Here is a 21,016-nt window from a genome sequence, read left to right as displayed (position 1 = left end):
ATCATTACATTAAATAACTGGAAGATTTAGAAGGTCATGTGAGAATGATGACACTATGTGAGAACTCAAAACTGTAGTGGAAAATTCATATCTTTGTGAAGTATTAAGTAACAAGATAGAACATAATTCAAAATGTAAAATTCCCAGAAAGCCAGAACTATGTCCAGGTAGGTCTTCTGGCGATGCAGTATCTTGCTAGGTTTTCAATGGAGGCTTAAAGAACTAAATATTAGGGATTAGGAGAAAAAAACACAAAGGTATACCAGAAAATATAACTAATTGCAAATGAAATAGTTCCATTTCAAGAAGTGAAATATTCACTTTTAGAGAACTAGTGGAAACCTTTTGGTGTTTTTTCCCCCAAGATGTATTTCAAATTGGTCAAGAAAAAACCACTTTGGTAGGAAACAATATTGAACAAACACGAAAAAGACACACTAGTTTTTCTATCTCCTCTACTTCTATCCTTTGATACCTATCACTTTGCCAGGCACATACCAAGCACTTAAGAATTGACGCTTGTTACACCTATAAAAAGTGCTCTCTGCGGTTTAGTTTTAAGAGGGAAAATGAATGTTTGTAAAAATCCCATCTCTCTCCTCACTTGCTCCAGCAGCTGCCTTAGCCTATGTAACTGTGACTCCAGCTGTTTATTGTGGTCTTCCAGGATTTGCATCCTGGCTTCCAGGCGACCTTTGTGTTGACGCAGTAGCTTGGCCTCAGCAATGAGCTCAGCATCCCGGGGACTCTGGGGAGAGGTGGGCATCATTTCAGGAGGGGACGGCAGTGGGGACAGGCCTTTATGTTCGTGCTGCTGCTTTAGACGGTCATATTCTGCTTGCAGATTCCTATTGGCATCAAAGAAGTCAAAAAGAAAAAAAAAAAAAGAAAGAAAAAGAAAAAGAAGAAAAAAAGTAATTTGAATATCATCACCAAATTTTATATACCATGGTAGATAGATGCATCTGACTGCCACCAAAGAACAGCAAGCAAAAGAGAGGCACTAATGAATGGTTTTAATGATGACAATCTTACCAGTGCTAAAAGAACAAAACAAAATGTGAAGCTTTTGCCTGATGTGTGAAGGGAGCCATGCTTTTCAATTTTTTATGTTATGCTAAAAGCCTCATGAGTGCTATGTTCAGATAAGTAAGCAGTAAAGGATTTAATCACTTTGTAAGTATTTCTTTATAATGTCATGAGATTAAAAATTTTATACCTCTACAACACTTTAGTTTGCTTTAAACATTAGCAGATATTTTCAACAGAAATGTATAAGGATGGAGTACATACACCCATGTTCCTACCACCTCACCTTGGTAAGTTTATCATTTGCCATATTTTCTTCAAAAGTTTTTTGAAGAAAGAAAGGATAACAGCCAAAGCAGAAGCTTCCTCACATGCCCACCTCAACGCCATACCATTCTCTCCTCCCCACTGCCCTCAAGGAGATAATGCCACACTGATTTTCATGCCCAGTGTTACCATGAATGTATAGACAAATATTAGGTTGAACTTAAAGATGCTGATGTTTGGCTGTATTTTTCTTTCACCTACAAAACCACCCATTTTATGTGATTCAATCTAATGGCATTATTTTGCATGTTCTTAAACTTTAAATTTAAGAACTTCATGTTTAAGAATATACATACCATTCTAAGAGTTGCTTTTTGCCTTCAACACCATTTTGGAGATTTCTCCAGGTCGATACATAATAGTTTGCTATTTGAACTGCTGTAAGGTATTACTATTCTGTTGCTTGAATATGCCAACATTTTCCTGTCCATGGACATTTAGGTTGTTTATAACTTTTCACTGTTACAAACAATGATGCAATGAACTTCTTTTATATACCTGTCTCCTTGGATACCTGTTTAAGAGATTCTTTACAGAATATAGTTTGATGTGGAATTGTTGGATCTTAGCAACATCTTCAACATTGCTACGTGTCACCGAATTGCTCTGGGTGACAAATCGGTGGTTTTACCAATTTACTCTCTTTTCAGTAGTGAATAAGGTTTTCCATTTGGCCCACCTCCTCATCAAATACTTGGTGTTATCAGACATTTAAGTTTTAGCTAACCTGATGGGTGCATTTTAATTTGCACATACATCCCTGATTACTGGTGAGGTTAAACTTCTTCCATGTTAACTGGCTTTTCATGCTTCCTTTACCCATTTTCCTGCTGGATTGTCTTATTCTTATTAAAGTTTTGGATATGTTCTAGATGCTAATCCACTGTTAGTTATGTGCATGGCAAATATGATCTCCTACCCTTATCTTAGTGTAGCTTATCTTTAACTTTGTTTATGGCATCCTGTGGTATAAAATATGTACATTTTAACATATCCCTCTATGTTCTCTGCTTTTGACGTTTTGTTCATGAAAATCTTTTTTTACGCCTATATTTTTAAAGTTTAAAATTTGGTTTTTCACATTTAGGACTTTACCCAGAATCAGTTTTGATGCTTGCTGTGAACATGCGATCTAATTTTACTTTTCCCCATGGATAAACTATGAAGGCAATCTCATTCATTGTATAGTCCCTCTATTTCCCTCTGATTTCTAACGATGCCTCTGCAAAACATCAAGTGTCCATAAATACTCTGAGCTCTCTATTCTAGTCTGTGGTTCTATCTGTATATCCCTGTGTAGATCCCACTCTCCAATTTTAAATCAATTGATGTCTGATAGGCCTTCTCAGCCCACTTTGTTTTTCCTCAAAATTGTCTTAACTATTCTGACCCGTTTGATCTTCTCCATGATTTTAGTGTCTATTTTTCTGATTTTTATGAAAATGCTTGTTGAAATTTTGAGTTTGAATTACACTGAATTCACAGGTTAAACTGGGAAGAACTAAGTTCATAATAATTGAGTCTTCACATCCAAGAACGCAGTGAAGCTCCTTACTGTAGTCTCATTTTATGTCCATTAATAATGTTTTACTTGTCACTCTTTTTTTTCCCTCTTGCTTTACAGGTTGAATGATTAAGTCATTTATTTTTTATTTTTAATGAACACACGTAGGGTTATATATTTCTTCCTTGGTACCGCTTTAATTATATACCAAACATTTTTATATACATCAATTGATTCAATTCAGTGCCTTATGTTTTGTAATTCTTACGGTGATTTTTTTTTTTTAACTTAACACATAGTCATTTAGGAGCACAGTGGTTATATTTCCATTTCCACTTCTTAGTGCATTTCTAATTTAATTGCATTTCAGTCAGAGAATACCTGTATGATACTGATCCTTTGAAATTTAGCAATACTGCTTTTTGTGACCTAGTTCATAGTCACTTTCTAAAAATGTTCATTGAGTACTTGAAACAATGCGTATTTTTCCATTGGAAAGACGGAGTCTCTAAATACATAGTGTGCTGCTTTTGTTGTTGAAGTTGTCTATATCTTTACTAATTTTTGATTATTTGTAGCTATCAATTTTTGTTAGAGGAGTGTTGAAATATAATTATGGATTCGTTAGTTTCTCCTTTTAATTCTATCATAACTCACTTTTTATATTTCTGGACCTATGTAGTTAGATGCACAAAAGATCCTGATTGTTCTTGTACTGTTTCTATGTAGTATACTGTTTGTTCCTAATAATGTTTATTGCCATAAATTTTGTTCCATTTAAAGGTTTCTATGGTTATTCCACTTTCTTTTGGTTATATTTGGTTAATGTCCAAATAAATATAAATAGTATTAGCACATGTGAAGGTCCCAAATGCTTTAGGATTTACTGAGAATACAATTCCAATTGAGGACACTTCTGATATTTGATACCCAGTGACTGATTACAACTCTTGACATCCTTCTTCTGGTTGTGACAAATATCAAAATAAGATGACATATTTCTGTTGTTCACAGATGATATTTCATCAGGTGAGAGAAATTCCTATCCACAAATGTGGGAGATCTATATCAATGAGAAAAGACACGAAATGTAAGTAGTGAGTAGCCAAGAAGAGTTTTCCCATTGTCCAGTTTGAGAAAGCAAGATCACCTCATGACCAGGTCTCCTAAGTATTTTCTGTTGTCCCACACTCGGAATGAACATTCCACAGGGGACGACATGTCTTCCAAAATGCTCAGTTTCAGAAGGCTGGATCTCCACACTGAAGCAGAAATAAAACCCAATCTACTCTTGTTTTTTTCTTTGTTTTGCTTCATTTTTTTTCATTCTACCCAGTACCTAACATTACAGGGTTTCCAGGAATTTAAAGTCATGCAGAAAATCAATGTATGATCTTTTTCATCTACCAAAATAGAATCTCCTATCTGTACTGATTGAAATCCTATTGCTATCAGTCTTCAAGGGTAGTTGTTTGTATAGTTTATTTCATAGCAATCTCATCTGACAAAGCAATGATGAGAAGAGATTCATCAAAGTAAGTATACCTTCAGTCAGATTCTGCACACGGGTCCTCTGGGTGTGCACCAATGTATGTAACTGTCCACATTAATTAAATCTAATTTCTGACAACTTAACTGGCAATCGGTTCAGTGTTTCTGTGAACTTGAAGCAGTATCCAGTGTTCACAAGGTCTCATTCCATAGGAATTACTTTCTATTTTTCCCTCTTCGTTACAAGAAAACTTCAACAAAATGTTCTAACTGGCAACACTTTTTATGTAAAATCCTATTCAAATTTTTCTTTCTACCAGATTGGGTCATCCATGGTGTTCCTTTTGAAAACAGTTTTTAGACATGGACCTCAGGATAGTACAATAAGCCATTATTGTCTTCCCACCTATTTTTCACAAAAGTGCTGACAGGAGACTGCCTTTTCTAGAGAGATCTTCCTTGGTGTCTTGATCCTGTGGGTTTAGTTGTCCACAAGGCTCTTCTTTTATGATTTATTTATAAGTACCCTTGTTCAAGAGGCATGGTTTAGTATATACAACACATTACATTTCTGTTTTGGTGGTTTCCAGTGAAAAACAGAAAAGGCTCATTTTAATCAGCCGAAGCTTCTCAAAGCTGAGCTGTAAAGAATATCAATTGCTCAATGCAGGCCTTCCTTTCCTTCCCAGATGTTTGAAATTTCTCTTGGGAGCACATTTCCTTAAAGACTCACATCCTTCTTCAATTCTGGAAGATTCTCGCTATTACAGCTTCAAATATTACTTCTCTACCATTTCCTCCATTCTCTTCTTCTGAAACCTCTCAAATACACTCGTAAATAAACCTCTAAATTCCAGTAAGGTATACTGTAGAGCCTGTGGTCAATTCTCCATTTCTCCTAATTGCTCATTTATATTTCTTACCTTTTTCTGTGAGTGTTGTGCATAGTAATATTCTCAGCATCATCTTCTAATTCCCTTGCCTTCTCTGACAGGGCAAAGTCTGGAATTTATCCTGTATATTGAGTTTAGTAACTTCAATGACTAGTTTTTTTTGGCAAAGATATCTTTTCTTCAGACATAGTTATATTTCATCCATCTCTGTTTCATAGTTTCTTGTTATTTTAGTGAATGGTACCCCTTATTTATGCCTTTAAACATCTTTTTATTTTTATTTTTTGAGATGGAGGCTGGAGTGCAGTGGCATGATCTCGGCTCACTGCAACCACCTCCTCCCGGGTTCAAGCGACTCTCCTGCCTCAGCCTCCTGAGTAGCTGGGATTAGGGGTGCCTGCCACCATACCCAGCTAATTTTTGTATTTTTAGTAGAGGCAGGGTTTCACCATGTTGGGCAGGCTGGTCTTGAACTCCTGACCTCAGGTGATCCACCCACCTCGGCCTCCCAAAGTGCTGGGATTATAGGTGTGAGCCACAGCACCTGGTCTAAGCATCTTAAATGTACTTAAAAATCTTTGTTGTATTAGTCTATCACTTTGCTTTCTTCTAGAATTAATTCATCTTCTTTTTTTTTTTTTTGAGATAGGGTCTCACTCTGTTGCCCAGGATGGAGTGCAGTGGCACAATTATGGCTCACTGCAGCCTCACCCTCCTGGGCTCAAGCGATCCTCCTATCTCAGCCTCCTGAGTAGTTGGGACTACAGGCATGTACCACCATGCCTGGCTGATATTTTTTAAATTATTTTTTGTAAAGATGGCACCTCACTACATTGCCCTGGCTAGTCTCAAACTCCTAGGCTCAAGCAGTCCTCCCACCTTGGCCTCCCAAAGTGATAGGATTACAGGTATGAGCCACTGTTCCCAGCCTAATTCATTTTTTGATATTTAACTTGGGTGGGGGTGCCATCCCATTTCTTCATGTATTTTGGATCCTGGTTTGGAGACAAATTTTGCAGGGGATGTTTTGCATGTGTGTATTTTCTGTTATTCTTGCGTGTGTGTATTTTCTATTTTCCTCTCTTTTTAAATTCATTCTCTCTCTCTCAGGTGGTTTTATGGCTGCTCCCAGCCATACCCAGGGGCTTAGAGTTTAGAGCTACATCTGTTGGTAGTGGGCAGCTCCTACATTGAGTGATACAGAGATATCGCTCATTTCATTGCCAGGCAGTAGGTAGATTGGTTCAGGTCCTGGTTTCGAGGCTGTGATGCTCTCTTTCCCAACTGTGCATCTTTGCCTCTTCCCCTGGCTCTACGCATTAGGACCATAGCTGCGTATAAGCTGTAGATCCCTGCAGCAAAATGTTTCTTTTCATGTTGCTTTTAAGTGTAAGTGTGTATGTGTATGTGTCTCTCTCTAGGTGTGTTTTTGTGGGGCTCTGGGCCACCACCTTGTAAGGAGAATTTTAATCCCTGTTACTACAGCAGGAGCTGAAAGCCCACAAATTTAGCCCCACTTACGACTCACGAAGTCCTGTTTTGCTTTTTTTTTCTTTCACATTTCTGGTCCACAGAGATGTTCATCTTGCTTTAAAGCTCAGCTATGTCTTTTTCATTTTTCACTCCATATATTATCTACCACTGGGTAAATGGTGGGAGCAGAGAAAGATGCCTTTAAGCAAGAGCTAATGTTATCTTAATCAGAAGCCTACCAGGACACACTGATTTTGTAGATGTATAGTCAAGGTTCCCTCAGTATTAATTCAGGCCTTAATTCACCAGGCCAGGATTAAATGAGTCGAACAAGTGCTTTTCTCCTAAACAAACATGACATACATAAACCTGTTATTAAGCTCAACAGCAAACTTGATTTTGAGGGACTAGTTTTTCCTCCTGAAGCTCTGAGACAGGACAAGCTGTCATGATAAGGATTCTAAAAGCCAGAAATGGTTAAAAGAGGTATCTTGGCCTGCAACCAAGTGAAATAAAGTTTTTTGATTTGAGTCTAAATTCTCTTTAAAGGTATTTCCAAATGTTCATGAGAATTATCAAGAAGAACTGGCGCTTGAGGGTTTGAACTAGAGATTATTTTTACTAAATGTTTTCTAATAAATGCAGTCATAGTCGCAGAGCTGTGTTAGGGCATATTTTGTTAGGGGTCGGGAAATTGAGCCATTTAGCCCTCATCAGTTATGCATTTGAATTTTCTTATATTTAAAAACATCTATGCCAATACTTTTTGAGGTATACAATAATGTTAGTTTTGACACAGTATTAATGTAGGGGAGATCATTCTCATAAATGATCAAGGTTCCCTCAGAATTACTGTTCCAATGTTCCAAGGTAAGTTACTCTAATGTGTGTGTGTGTGTGTGTGTTTTTTTTTTTTTTTTTTTTTTTTTTAGTAGAGACAGGGTTTCACCATGTTAGCCAGGATGGTCTCGATCTCCTGACTTCATGATCCGCCTGCCTCGGCCTCCCAAAGTGCTGGGATTACAGGCGTGAGCCACCATGCCCAGTTTCTAATGTTTAACAAGTATACAATGTACTCGTTTTAACAGCTGACTGTCAAATTATATTATTACCAATACATATTTTGCTTTTCTTGAAGGTATACATGTACATCTCATCCCTAATGATTTTCTAACTGTTAGAATGTAGTCATGAAGTCATTTCAGTACAGATGAATATATGTCAGTGATCAGACGACTCCACAGAGAATCTATTATTTACATTCTTGATTATCTTGTAAATTATATTTCTCTGGTAGTTCCCTAAGGAACATTAATTCAAATTCACTACACATGGCTTCTGTCACTACAATTTCTTCCTATAGCCAGTCATCCTAAAAAAAAAAAAGTCTTCCATCCATTATTAATTTCTTATTCTCTATAGAGCTAAGAATCCCCCCATTCTATAAATATGTAGATGTATCTGATTAATTTTATGTCATAAAGTATATAAACTCTGTTGTCTACATACAAATTTACACTCAAAAAAACTTCCGAACCAACTAATGGACATAAGAGATTGATCAAATTGGCAAGGCTTGTTGCCTTAACTCAACCTGCTGAAAACGTGAAAGCAGCTAGCCCTTTTAGCAATGATTTATGAGTGCCTCTCTAGCAATCATAACTATTATATATGATAAAGAACATTACAACAATCTCTGTGTAATTTATACTAATTTACAAAGGTCAAATGATTTCAATGTAAGTCATCTACTCTTTAAATGGAGCTTCCCTACTATGTGTAATTATATAGTTGTATAATGATATTTATGAAATAAATAAATGAAGGTCACTTTCCAGTGATTAGTGTTTTCTTAACAGTATCATACATTTAACTGTATACCAAAGCATGAGCACACACAGGGCTTATTTTGTAAAGCAGAACAACTACAAAGATTCCCATCTAAAAGGAATAGATCCAAAGAAATCTGAATTTACCCTCATATAATATTAAAAGCAGCTAAATTATATCCACCAATCTAAATTCAGGAAAATGTAGTAAATCATACAGAACTATTACAGCAGCTATAAATATAGCAAATTAGCAGTTTTTTTTAATGAAAGACAAATTCTGCAAGCAAGATGAATTTTAAAAACTGGAAATTCATAGAGCCCTTGAAATTACAATAAAGCTCAGTGCAGTGGCTCACACCTGTAATCCCAGCATTTTGGGAGGTAGAGATGGGAGGATCACTTGAGCTCAGGAGTTCAAGGCCAGCCTGGGCAACATAGGGAGACCCCATCTTTACAAAAAAAATTGAAAAAAATTAGCGATATGTCGTGACACATGCCAGTGGTCTCAGCTACTCAGGAGGAGGAGGCTGAGGTGGGAGGATCACTTGAGTCTGGGAGGTTGAGGCTGCAGCGAGCCATGATCATGCCACTGCACTCCAACCTGGGCAACAGAGGGAGACTCCATTTCAAAAAAAAGTTACAATAAAGATGTCTAAAGCTGTACTGTAAAATTTTATCAAACACAAAGTCAAAAATACCCCTAAACTAGGTGGAAAAAGACATTAATAAGGATAAGCTCACAGGGTGAGAAGTAAGACTATGCATATTTTAGGTCAGCCTTAAGCAAAACAGTAAAAATGGCAGGACCCCTCCGGGCTCTTGTTTCTAATCATTTCTTAGCACTGTCCCCCTTTAAAACATTCAGCCTTACTTCCAAGCCCTTTCCTACTGAAATTTGCTCAGTATAAAGGTTTTATGTAAGACATTTAAATTTTACTAGGATTTTATAATAAAGTGTCATTTCTTCTAGTGATATCTGCGTTTTAAAACAGATGTCAAAGATTGTAAAGGAAAAAAATAAAAGTTTTGCCCTATCAGGGGAAAGGTTGAACAATGCCACTTTTTGACACCCTGCCTTTGTGGTGCCTTTCACCATCCATGGCTGAGGAGAGAATTAGAACAAGGCTTGAGAGATGGTCTTGGATTCAGAAGACCTTGCTTTATGACTTACTTGCCTCTGCTGCTTGCTGAGGCTGGGCACCTGACTTAAGTACTAATTCCGTTAGGAGGATTATTAAGCCAGTATGGTCGACGTTCTGTATGTCAAACTTTCTTTGAACCATGCCCAGCCTACACTGTGTTCAATAAATGTTGGTTACTATTATTGTTGTTATTACTTCTTTCTCTATATATTATTTACTTTTTGGATTTAGAACCTCAGATGTGCTAAAAACTTCCTATAAAAAGAAAGCACTTAAATTATCTGAAATGAAAGCAATCTACTCAGACTTACTGAGCTTGGCAGAACATATGCATATCTAATGCTTAGAAAGTGACTAATCACTCAATATTTGCCCTGTAGATACCTGAGTTCTAGCCCCTAGCCATATTGTAGCCACCCCCAAATTTTGGAATTATTGTGTATCATCCATCATCTGTGCCTTAGTAAAGTTTATCACAGCTGAACATCCGGGCAAAATGAAATCACTGAGTTAAGATCATTAGGATGAGATTTCCTAAATTTGACCCAATTCGCTAGGTATGTGATGAAACTGTCAAATTATAATATGTCCATGGATCATTGCTGAAATAAAATAGATGGACCAAGGGTACAGGGTTAATGTATCTACGTGGACTCTATTTTCTGGATATGTCCTTGACACATAGATCCATATCTTGCTCAAGTTCCAAGAGACAGAACATGACAATATTAATTGGCTTTAGTTTCTTAATCTTTAATAACTGAGATGTTTTTCACAAATTCCTGATCAGGTACTAATTCATTACTGTCTATAGACTAAATGTATTAGTCAAAAGTTGAACACAAGAAAAGAAGAATTCATAAGAAATTTTAACCACTTATTACTGGAAATAAGACAGACTAACGAAACCCAAGACAAAAATGGCAGTGGCTGGTCAGCATCAGCCAAAAGGAAAAACTAGGATTGGAGAGGTTTTAGAGGTGAAGAAGTCTAGTCCTCAGGAATAGGGCCATTGGGAAAAGTGTGTTTCCATTTTCAGACAAATGCAGCAAAATATCAAACTTTCATTGTCTGTGGTCAGCAAAAAACCGTAACAGTCTCTAGAAGAATCATAATTTTAAGCTTTGTATGTCCCAGCTTCAATCCTTCATGTGTAGTTAGACTTAGTCTTAAGTTCTCCCAACAAATTCAGCTTGATGGCCTAGTTTTCACTCCCTGGCATGCACTGCTATATAGTCTTGCCATATATGATCCTATGGCCTCCTCTATTACAATGACAGAAACTAAAGAATCTTTTTTTTTTTTTTTTTTTTTGAGACAGGGCCTTGCTCTGTCACCCAGGCTGGAGTGCAGTGGTGTAATCATAGCTCACTGTAACCTTGAATTCCTGGGCTCTGGGACCACAGGCGTGAGCCACCATGCCTGGGTAATTTAAAAAAAATTGTAGAGATGGTATCTCCCTGTGTTGCCCAGGCTGGTCTCAAATTCTTGACCTCAAGTGATCCTGCCACCTCAGCCTGCCAAAGTGTTGGGATTACAGGTGTGAGCCGCCATGCCCAGCCCAGAATAATTTCCTTAAAATAATTACCAGTACTTGTACATGAATGTTCATAGCTGCATTATCCATAACTGACAATAAGTAGAAATAGCCCAAATGTCCATCAAGTAATGAGTAGATTAAAAAATGCGGTGTATCCATACAATGAAATGTTACTCAGCATTAAAAAAAGAATGAAATACTAATACAGGCTATAGCATAGATATCATTTTAAAAGATTACGCTATGTGAAAGAAGCCAGTCACAAAAGACTGTATATTATATTATTTCATTTACATTAACAGTCCAGAATAAGCAAATCCATAGAGACAGAAAGTAGATCAGGGATTGTCTACTGCTAGGGTTGAAAAGAGTAGTTGCAGGGGAAATGGGGAGTGATTTGAAAATGGGGATGGGATTTCTTTTGGGGGTAAAAATGTTCTAAAATTGTGCGATGATGCTTGCACAATTCTGTAATTAATAACCAGTGATTATTAATACTGGTTAACCTATTAACTAATAATCAGTGACTAACACACTTTAAATGGGTAAATCATATGGTATGAGAATTATATCTCAATAAAACTCTTATAAAAAACTAAATTCTAGATTCAAAATTTTATTTCTTATAGCACAAAAGATATTTCCCCAGTGAAGACAACAGCATTATAAGATTTTTATAATGCTTTCCCCTATTATGGAAAAATCAAGGTTTAACCCATGTACATAAAAGAAAAATTGTATGCACGTCTTCAGATGAGTTTTAAAAAGAGTCCAAAGATAAGCCCAGAAAATGCTTAAGTCTGGGTTAGCCTAAACAACTTGGATGGTTTCAATCTAATGGAAAATGACATCACAAACTAAACAGGTATATTAAGGGATTTTGGGAAAGAAAATAATGTAAGAAATGAGAAAAACAAGGAGATAGCTGCAAATCAACCCCAATATCCATCAAGTAACAGAAAAACTCCAAAGGATATTTATCCATTCATTTTTATAACACATTTATGCACTCAGTGCTGTAGAGATGAAGATATATGTAGGACACCGTCCCTTACCCTTGAAGAGCTCACATTCTAGTGTGTGGAATATTGTTTAGTTCCACCATGGTAACAAATCTTACTCGAAGGCAAAAAGACTAGGAATCATGCTCACTGCTAAAGCTAAAAATACAGATTATTTTTACCTTTGAAATTATCACCTTGATTTACTAGGAAATTACAGGAAAAGGATCATATGGATTTACTTAGGGTTTGTAGTTACAACAGACAGACTAGCACCATAAGGTAACTCAGAATTTGGAGACACAAGAAAAGGTCATATTTTAACTATTAAGAGAGTAAAAAAATAAAATGGGTGAGTTTAGCCATCTGCAGAAGTCATCCATTTACACATGTAATACCAACAGGAAACCATTTCTAACTGGGCTGCTCATGCCCAATTACAATCAAGTACATCAGGAGGTCCTTGGTCTTCTTTTTACACAAACTCTCTTTCTAAGAGGTCTCTATCCTCTCCCTAGGCTTCCACCTCCTCCACGACCATGACCCCCTCCCCCAACTCATTATTCCTGAATCCAGACTTCTCTCTTCTAAGGCTTCAGACCTATCTCTCCAACGTTCTCCTGGATGTCTCGATTAGCCATGGGCTCTATAAACTGAAACTTGCTAAGCACCAAGCCACACGAGGTTGATATACTGATTATGCAACCTCTAAAATTTCAGTGCCAGGAAAGGAACAGCCTTCCTCAAGTAGCATTACACAGGACCATATAGTAGCTACACATCTTTGTAACTTATACCTTAATCTTACTTGAGATGAAAGCTATACCTGCATTTCTGTCATAAGATAAAGAGGGAGAAATATCTTCCCATGTGTTGATGATACATACACTTTAAAATCACCATCCAGGAGGGGCCTCAAGCAACAACTGGCCTTTGCATTTAACTACTTACAAAGAAAGATTCCACAGTAATTGTGATGAAGCTAAAGGTGCTCTCTTTGGTAAACATCTTTCAAAGTTCAGTCATTTAACAAGGAAGTTAATGCGTCGTCACTGGTGGAAATTTTTCTTGGTGGTTTGGGTGAAAAGCCAAGTTATTCAGTGGGATATTCTACAAAAATGGTGCAAAGAATTTTCTATGGTCATGAGAGATAATTTAATACCTACCTTTAGATTTTTCAAACTAAATCACTCTGGCTTCTGAGTCTATAGGGGAACTGTTTCACAACTAGAGCATATCAAAAGTTACTTCTGTGAGAAAAATCCAGGCTTCCTCTGTGGGCACCTGTTACAGCTTTATCTTCTGATGTTCCCAGAGACACAGTGGATAGGCTTCTTAGCAACTACAGTAGAGAGTCAACTATGCTATCCTCCTTGTTTTCAAAGTTTAGTTCAGACTTGAATTTCTTTACCAAAGTGTGTTCCATATCACATTGCAGTTGGGCTTGAGGTCAAGTAAGTGGAAGCAACATGAGGTTAGACAAAGCCAATCAGGTTTCTTCACCTCCAAACTCCTCAGTGCAAATGCTATTGTAATGATGACTTTCCAGTATGAATGCTTTCAAAGTTTTTCTGTCCTTGGAATCCTTTTTTCTTAGCGTATCTCAGTGGTATTCTGCAGAACACATTTTAGGCAACAGTGACCTTTATCCTTGGAGAACTGTCATCCTATCTTTGTTGTTTAATGTTAAGCTTTCCACAGTTATCAAAGGCCATGAGAAACAGCCACATAAAATTTCCCTTAGGATTTGTTATAAAAATGTTGATAAGGACACTAGCCAATAATCACTTCAAGTGTAACACTGCTTAAGAGTTCAGGACCACCACCCAAGTTTGAATACAGGTCCTGTTCCTTGCTGGCCATGTGAAGTGTCCTTAATACTCTGTGCCACTTAATCTTCTGGAAACAGCCTCTCTTTCATAGGGTTGTTTTAAGGATTACATAGGAGTTTATATGTACTCAGAACAGTTCCTGTCCATAGCAATCACTCAAAGGACAGCTATTTTTGTTATTATTACTACGTAGAACCAGGAAAACAATGATGCTTCTTTAGGATGCTGCATGCTTCTTTAATTCAATATTAAGAGACAGACAAATCTTTGCTTCCCATTATCTCCCTGGCTACAGGGAAGCTCAAACTGAATCTGAAGCTCAGTCATATCAACTATGCTAATTCCTATGATGTTCACTGATTTATTATTTATATTGCAGGAATTGTATTGCTATGACTTTTTTTTTTTTTTTTTTTTTTTAGTAGAGACAGGGTTTCACCATGTTAGCCAGGATGGTCTCGATCTCCTGACTTCATGATCCGCCTGCCTCGGCCTCCCAAAGTGCTGGGATTACAGGCGTGAGCCACCATGCCCAGTTTCTAATGTTTAACAAGTATACAATGTACTCGTTTTAACAGCTGACTGTCAAATTATATTATTACCAATACATATTTTGCTTTTCTTGAAGGTATACATGTACATCTCATCCCTAATGATTTTCTAACTGTTAGAATGTAGTCATGAAGTCATTTCAGTACAGATGAATATATGTCAGTGATCAGACGACTCCACAGAGAATCTATTATTTACATTCTTGATTATCTTGTAAATTATATTTCTCTGGTAGTTCCCTAAGGAACATTAATTCAAATTCACTACACATGGCTTCTGTCACTACAATTTCTTCCTATAGCCAGTCATCCTAAAAAAAAAAAAGTCTTCCATCCATTATTAATTTCTTATTCTCTATAGAGCTAAGAATCCCCCCATTCTATAAATATGTAGATGTATCTGATTAATTTTATGTCATAAAGTATATAAACTCTGTTGTCTACATACAAATTTACACTCAAAAAAACTTCCGAACCAACTAATGGACATAAGAGATTGATCAAATTGGCAAGGCTTGTTGCCTTAACTCAACCTGCTGAAAACGTGAAAGCAGCTAGCCCTTTTAGCAATGATTTATGAGTGCCTCTCTAGCAATCATAACTATTATATATGATAAAGAACATTACAACAATCTCTGTGTAATTTATACTAATTTACAAAGGTCAAATGATTTCAATGTAAGTCATCTACTCTTTAAATGGAGCTTCCCTACTATGTGTAATTATATAGTTGTATAATGATATTTATGAAATAAATAAATGAAGGTCACTTTCCAGTGATTAGTGTTTTCTTAACAGTATCATACATTTAACTGTATACCAAAGCATGAGCACACACAGGGCTTATTTTGTAAAGCAGAACAACTACAAAGATTCCCATCTAAAAGGAATAGATCCAAAGAAATCTGAATTTACCCTCATATAATATTAAAAGCAGCTAAATTATATCCACCAATCTAAATTCAGGAAAATGTAGTAAATCATACAGAACTATTACAGCAGCTATAAATATAGCAAATTAGCAGTTTTTTTTAATGAAAGACAAATTCTGCAAGCAAGATGAATTTTAAAAACTGGAAATTCATAGAGCCCTTGAAATTACAATAAAGCTCAGTGCAGTGGCTCACACCTGTAATCCCAGCATTTTGGGAGGTAGAGATGGGAGGATCACTTGAGCTCAGGAGTTCAAGGCCAGCCTGGGCAACATAGGGAGACCCCATCTTTACAAAAAAAATTGAAAAAAATTAGCGATATGTCGTGACACATGCCAGTGGTCTCAGCTACTCAGGAGGAGGAGGCTGAGGTGGGAGGATCACTTGAGTCTGGGAGGTTGAGGCTGCAGCGAGCCATGATCATGCCACTGCACTCCAACCTGGGCAACAGAGGGAGACTCCATTTCAAAAAAAAGTTACAATAAAGATGTCTAAAGCTGTACTGTAAAATTTTATCAAACACAAAGTCAAAAATACCCCTAAACTAGGTGGAAAAAGACATTAATAAGGATAAGCTCACAGGGTGAGAAGTAAGACTATGCATATTTTAGGTCAGCCTTAAGCAAAACAGTAAAAATGGCAGGACCCCTCCGGGCTCTTGTTTCTAATCATTTCTTAGCACTGTCCCCCTTTAAAACATTCAGCCTTACTTCCAAGCCCTTTCCTACTGAAATTTGCTCAGTATAAAGGTTTTATGTAAGACATTTAAATTTTACTAGGATTTTATAATAAAGTGTCATTTCTTCTAGTGATATCTGCGTTTTAAAACAGATGTCAAAGATTGTAAAGGAAAAAAATAAAAGTTTTGCCCTATCAGGGGAAAGGTTGAACAATGCCACTTTTTGACACCCTGCCTTTGTGGTGCCTTTCACCATCCATGGCTGAGGAGAGAATTAGAACAAGGCTTGAGAGATGGTCTTGGATTCAGAAGACCTTGCTTTATGACTTACTTGCCTCTGCTGCTTGCTGAGGCTGGGCACCTGACTTAAGTACTAATTCCGTTAGGAGGATTATTAAGCCAGTATGGTCGACGTTCTGTATGTCAAACTTTCTTTGAACCATGCCCAGCCTACACTGTGTTCAATAAATGTTGGTTACTATTATTGTTGTTATTACTTCTTTCTCTATATATTATTTACTTTTTGGATTTAGAACCTCAGATGTGCTAAAAACTTCCTATAAAAAGAAAGCACTTAAATTATCTGAAATGAAAGCAATCTACTCAGACTTACTGAGCTTGGCAGAACATATGCATATCTAATGCTTAGAAAGTGACTAATCACTCAATATTTGCCCTGTAGATACCTGAGTTCTAGCCCCTAGCCATATTGTAGCCACCCCCAAATTTTGGAATTATTGTGTATCATCCATCATCTGTGCCTTAGTAAAGTTTATCACAGCTGAACATCCGGGCAAAATGAAATCACTGAGTTAAGATCATTAGGATGAGATTTCCTAAATTTGACCCAATTCGCTAGGTATGTGATGAAACTGTCAAATTATAATATGTCCATGGATCATTGCTGAAATAAAATAGATGGACCAAGGGTACAGGGTTAATGTATCTACGTGGACTCTATTTTCTGGATATGTCCTTGACACATAGATCCATATCTTGCTCAAGTTCCAAGAGACAGAACATGACAATATTAATTGGCTTTAGTTTCTTAATCTTTAATAACTGAGATGTTTTTCACAAATTCCTGATCAGGTACTAATTCATTACTGTCTATAGACTAAATGTATTAGTCAAAAGTTGAACACAAGAAAAGAAGAATTCATAAGAAATTTTAACCACTTATTACTGGAAATAAGACAGACTAACGAAACCCAAGACAAAAATGGCAGTGGCTGGTCAGCATCAGCCAAAAGGAAAAACTAGGATTGGAGAGGTTTTAGAGGTGAAGAAGTCTAGTCCTCAGGAATAGGGCCATTGGGAAAAGTGTGTTTCCATTTTCAGACAAATGCAGCAAAATATCAAACTTTCATTGTCTGTGGTCAGCAAAAAACCGTAACAGTCTCTAGAAGAATCATAATTTTAAGCTTTGTATGTCCCAGCTTCAATCCTTCATGTGTAGTTAGACTTAGTCTTAAGTTCTCCCAACAAATTCAGCTTGATGGCCTAGTTTTCACTCCCTGGCATGCACTGCTATATAGTCTTGCCATATATGATCCTATGGCCTCCTCTATTACAATGACAGAAACTAAAGAATCTTTTTTTTTTTTTTTTTTTTTGAGACAGGGCCTTGCTCTGTCACCCAGGCTGGAGTGCAGTGGTGTAATCATAGCTCACTGTAACCTTGAATTCCTGGGCTCTGGGACCACAGGCGTGAGCCACCATGCCTGGGTAATTTAAAAAAAATTGTAGAGATGGTATCTCCCTGTGTTGCCCAGGCTGGTCTCAAATTCTTGACCTCAAGTGATCCTGCCACCTCAGCCTGCCAAAGTGTTGGGATTACAGGTGTGAGCCGCCATGCCCAGCCCAGAATAATTTCCTTAAAATAATTACCAGTACTTGTACATGAATGTTCATAGCTGCATTATCCATAACTGACAATAAGTAGAAATAGCCCAAATGTCCATCAAGTAATGAGTAGATTAAAAAATGCGGTGTATCCATACAATGAAATGTTACTCAGCATTAAAAAAAGAATGAAATACTAATACAGGCTATAGCATAGATATCATTTTAAAAGATTACGCTATGTGAAAGAAGCCAGTCACAAAAGACTGTATATTATATTATTTCATTTACATTAACAGTCCAGAATAAGCAAATCCATAGAGACAGAAAGTAGATCAGGGATTGTCTACTGCTAGGGTTGAAAAGAGTAGTTGCAGGGGAAATGGGGAGTGATTTGAAAATGGGGATGGGATTTCTTTTGGGGGTAAAAATGTTCTAAAATTGTGCGATGATGCTTGCACAATTCTGTAATTAATAACCAGTGATTATTAATACTGGTTAACCTATTAACTAATAATCAGTGACTAACACACTTTAAATGGGTAAATCATATGGTATGAGAATTATATCTCAATAAAACTCTTATAAAAAACTAAATTCTAGATTCAAAATTTTATTTCTTATAGCACAAAAGATATTTCCCCAGTGAAGACAACAGCATTATAAGATTTTTATAATGCTTTCCCCTATTATGGAAAAATCAAGGTTTAACCCATGTACATAAAAGAAAAATTGTATGCACGTCTTCAGATGAGTTTTAAAAAGAGTCCAAAGATAAGCCCAGAAAATGCTTAAGTCTGGGTTAGCCTAAACAACTTGGATGGTTTCAATCTAATGGAAAATGACATCACAAACTAAACAGGTATATTAAGGGATTTTGGGAAAGAAAATAATGTAAGAAATGAGAAAAACAAGGAGATAGCTGCAAATCAACCCCAATATCCATCAAGTAACAGAAAAACTCCAAAGGATATTTATCCATTCATTTTTATAACACATTTATGCACTCAGTGCTGTAGAGATGAAGATATATGTAGGACACCGTCCCTTACCCTTGAAGAGCTCACATTCTAGTGTGTGGAATATTGTTTAGTTCCACCATGGTAACAAATCTTACTCGAAGGCAAAAAGACTAGGAATCATGCTCACTGCTAAAGCTAAAAATACAGATTATTTTTACCTTTGAAATTATCACCTTGATTTACTAGGAAATTACAGGAAAAGGATCATATGGATTTACTTAGGGTTTGTAGTTACAACAGACAGACTAGCACCATAAGGTAACTCAGAATTTGGAGACACAAGAAAAGGTCATATTTTAACTATTAAGAGAGTAAAAAAATAAAATGGGTGAGTTTAGCCATCTGCAGAAGTCATCCATTTACACATGTAATACCAACAGGAAACCATTTCTAACTGGGCTGCTCATGCCCAATTACAATCAAGTACATCAGGAGGTCCTTGGTCTTCTTTTTACACAAACTCTCTTTCTAAGAGGTCTCTATCCTCTCCCTAGGCTTCCACCTCCTCCACGACCATGACCCCCTCCCCCAACTCATTATTCCTGAATCCAGACTTCTCTCTTCTAAGGCTTCAGACCTATCTCTCCAACGTTCTCCTGGATGTCTCGATTAGCCATGGGCTCTATAAACTGAAACTTGCTAAGCACCAAGCCACACGAGGTTGATATACTGATTATGCAACCTCTAAAATTTCAGTGCCAGGAAAGGAACAGCCTTCCTCAAGTAGCATTACACAGGACCATATAGTAGCTACACATCTTTGTAACTTATACCTTAATCTTACTTGAGATGAAAGCTATACCTGCATTTCTGTCATAAGATAAAGAGGGAGAAATATCTTCCCATGTGTTGATGATACATACACTTTAAAATCACCATCCAGGAGGGGCCTCAAGCAACAACTGGCCTTTGCATTTAACTACTTACAAAGAAAGATTCCACAGTAATTGTGATGAAGCTAAAGGTGCTCTCTTTGGTAAACATCTTTCAAAGTTCAGTCATTTAACAAGGAAGTTAATGCGTCGTCACTGGTGGAAATTTTTCTTGGTGGTTTGGGTGAAAAGCCAAGTTATTCAGTGGGATATTCTACAAAAATGGTGCAAAGAATTTTCTATGGTCATGAGAGATAATTTAATACCTACCTTTAGATTTTTCAAACTAAATCACTCTGGCTTCTGAGTCTATAGGGGAACTGTTTCACAACTAGAGCATATCAAAAGTTACTTCTGTGAGAAAAATCCAGGCTTCCTCTGTGGGCACCTGTTACAGCTTTATCTTCTGATGTTCCCAGAGACACAGTGGATAGGCTTCTTAGCAACTACAGTAGAGAGTCAACTATGCTATCCTCCTTGTTTTCAAAGTTTAGTTCAGACTTGAATTTCTTTACCAAAGTGTGTTCCATATCACATTGCAGTTGGGCTTGAGGTCAAGTAAGTGGAAGCAACATGAGGTTAGACAAAGCCAATCAGGTTTCTTCACCTCCAAACTCCTCAGTGCAAATGCTATTGTAATGATGACTTTCCAGTATGAATGCTTTCAAAGTTTTTCTGTCCTTGGAATCCTTTTTTCTTAGCGTATCTCAGTGGTATTCTGCAGAACACATTTTAGGCAACAGTGACCTTTATCCTTGGAGAACTGTCATCCTATCTTTGTTGTTTAATGTTAAGCTTTCCACAGTTATCAAAGGCCATGAGAAACAGCCACATAAAATTTCCCTTAGGATTTGTTATAAAAATGTTGATAAGGACACTAGCCAATAATCACTTCAAGTGTAACACTGCTTAAGAGTTCAGGACCACCACCCAAGTTTGAATACAGGTCCTGTTCCTTGCTGGCCATGTGAAGTGTCCTTAATACTCTGTGCCACTTAATCTTCTGGAAACAGCCTCTCTTTCATAGGGTTGTTTTAAGGATTACATAGGA

At 36.9% G+C, this 21,016-nt stretch overlaps 1 protein-coding gene across 1 annotated transcript in view; it reads right to left on the bottom strand.

Moving 5' to 3' along the window:
* DMD (dystrophin) overlaps window positions 1-21,016 on the bottom strand; it is a 2,170,472-nt gene that overhangs the window by 26,703 nt on the left and 2,122,753 nt on the right. The window contains exon 74 of the mRNA XM_011957103.1: window positions 605-848. Within this exon, the coding sequence (XP_011812493.1) occupies window positions 605-848 (244 nt within the window). The remainder of the gene's footprint in view (window positions 1-604; window positions 849-21,016) is intronic.

The sequence above is a fragment of the Colobus angolensis genome, unplaced genomic scaffold (genome assembly GCF_000951035.1).
Source record: "Colobus angolensis palliatus isolate OR3802 unplaced genomic scaffold, Cang.pa_1.0 Scaffold434, whole genome shotgun sequence".
In the NCBI taxonomy this organism is placed as follows: domain Eukaryota; kingdom Metazoa; phylum Chordata; class Mammalia; order Primates; family Cercopithecidae; genus Colobus; species Colobus angolensis.
The sequence above is the reverse complement of the archived record's forward strand: the minus strand, read 5'-3'. Positions and strand labels throughout refer to the sequence as shown.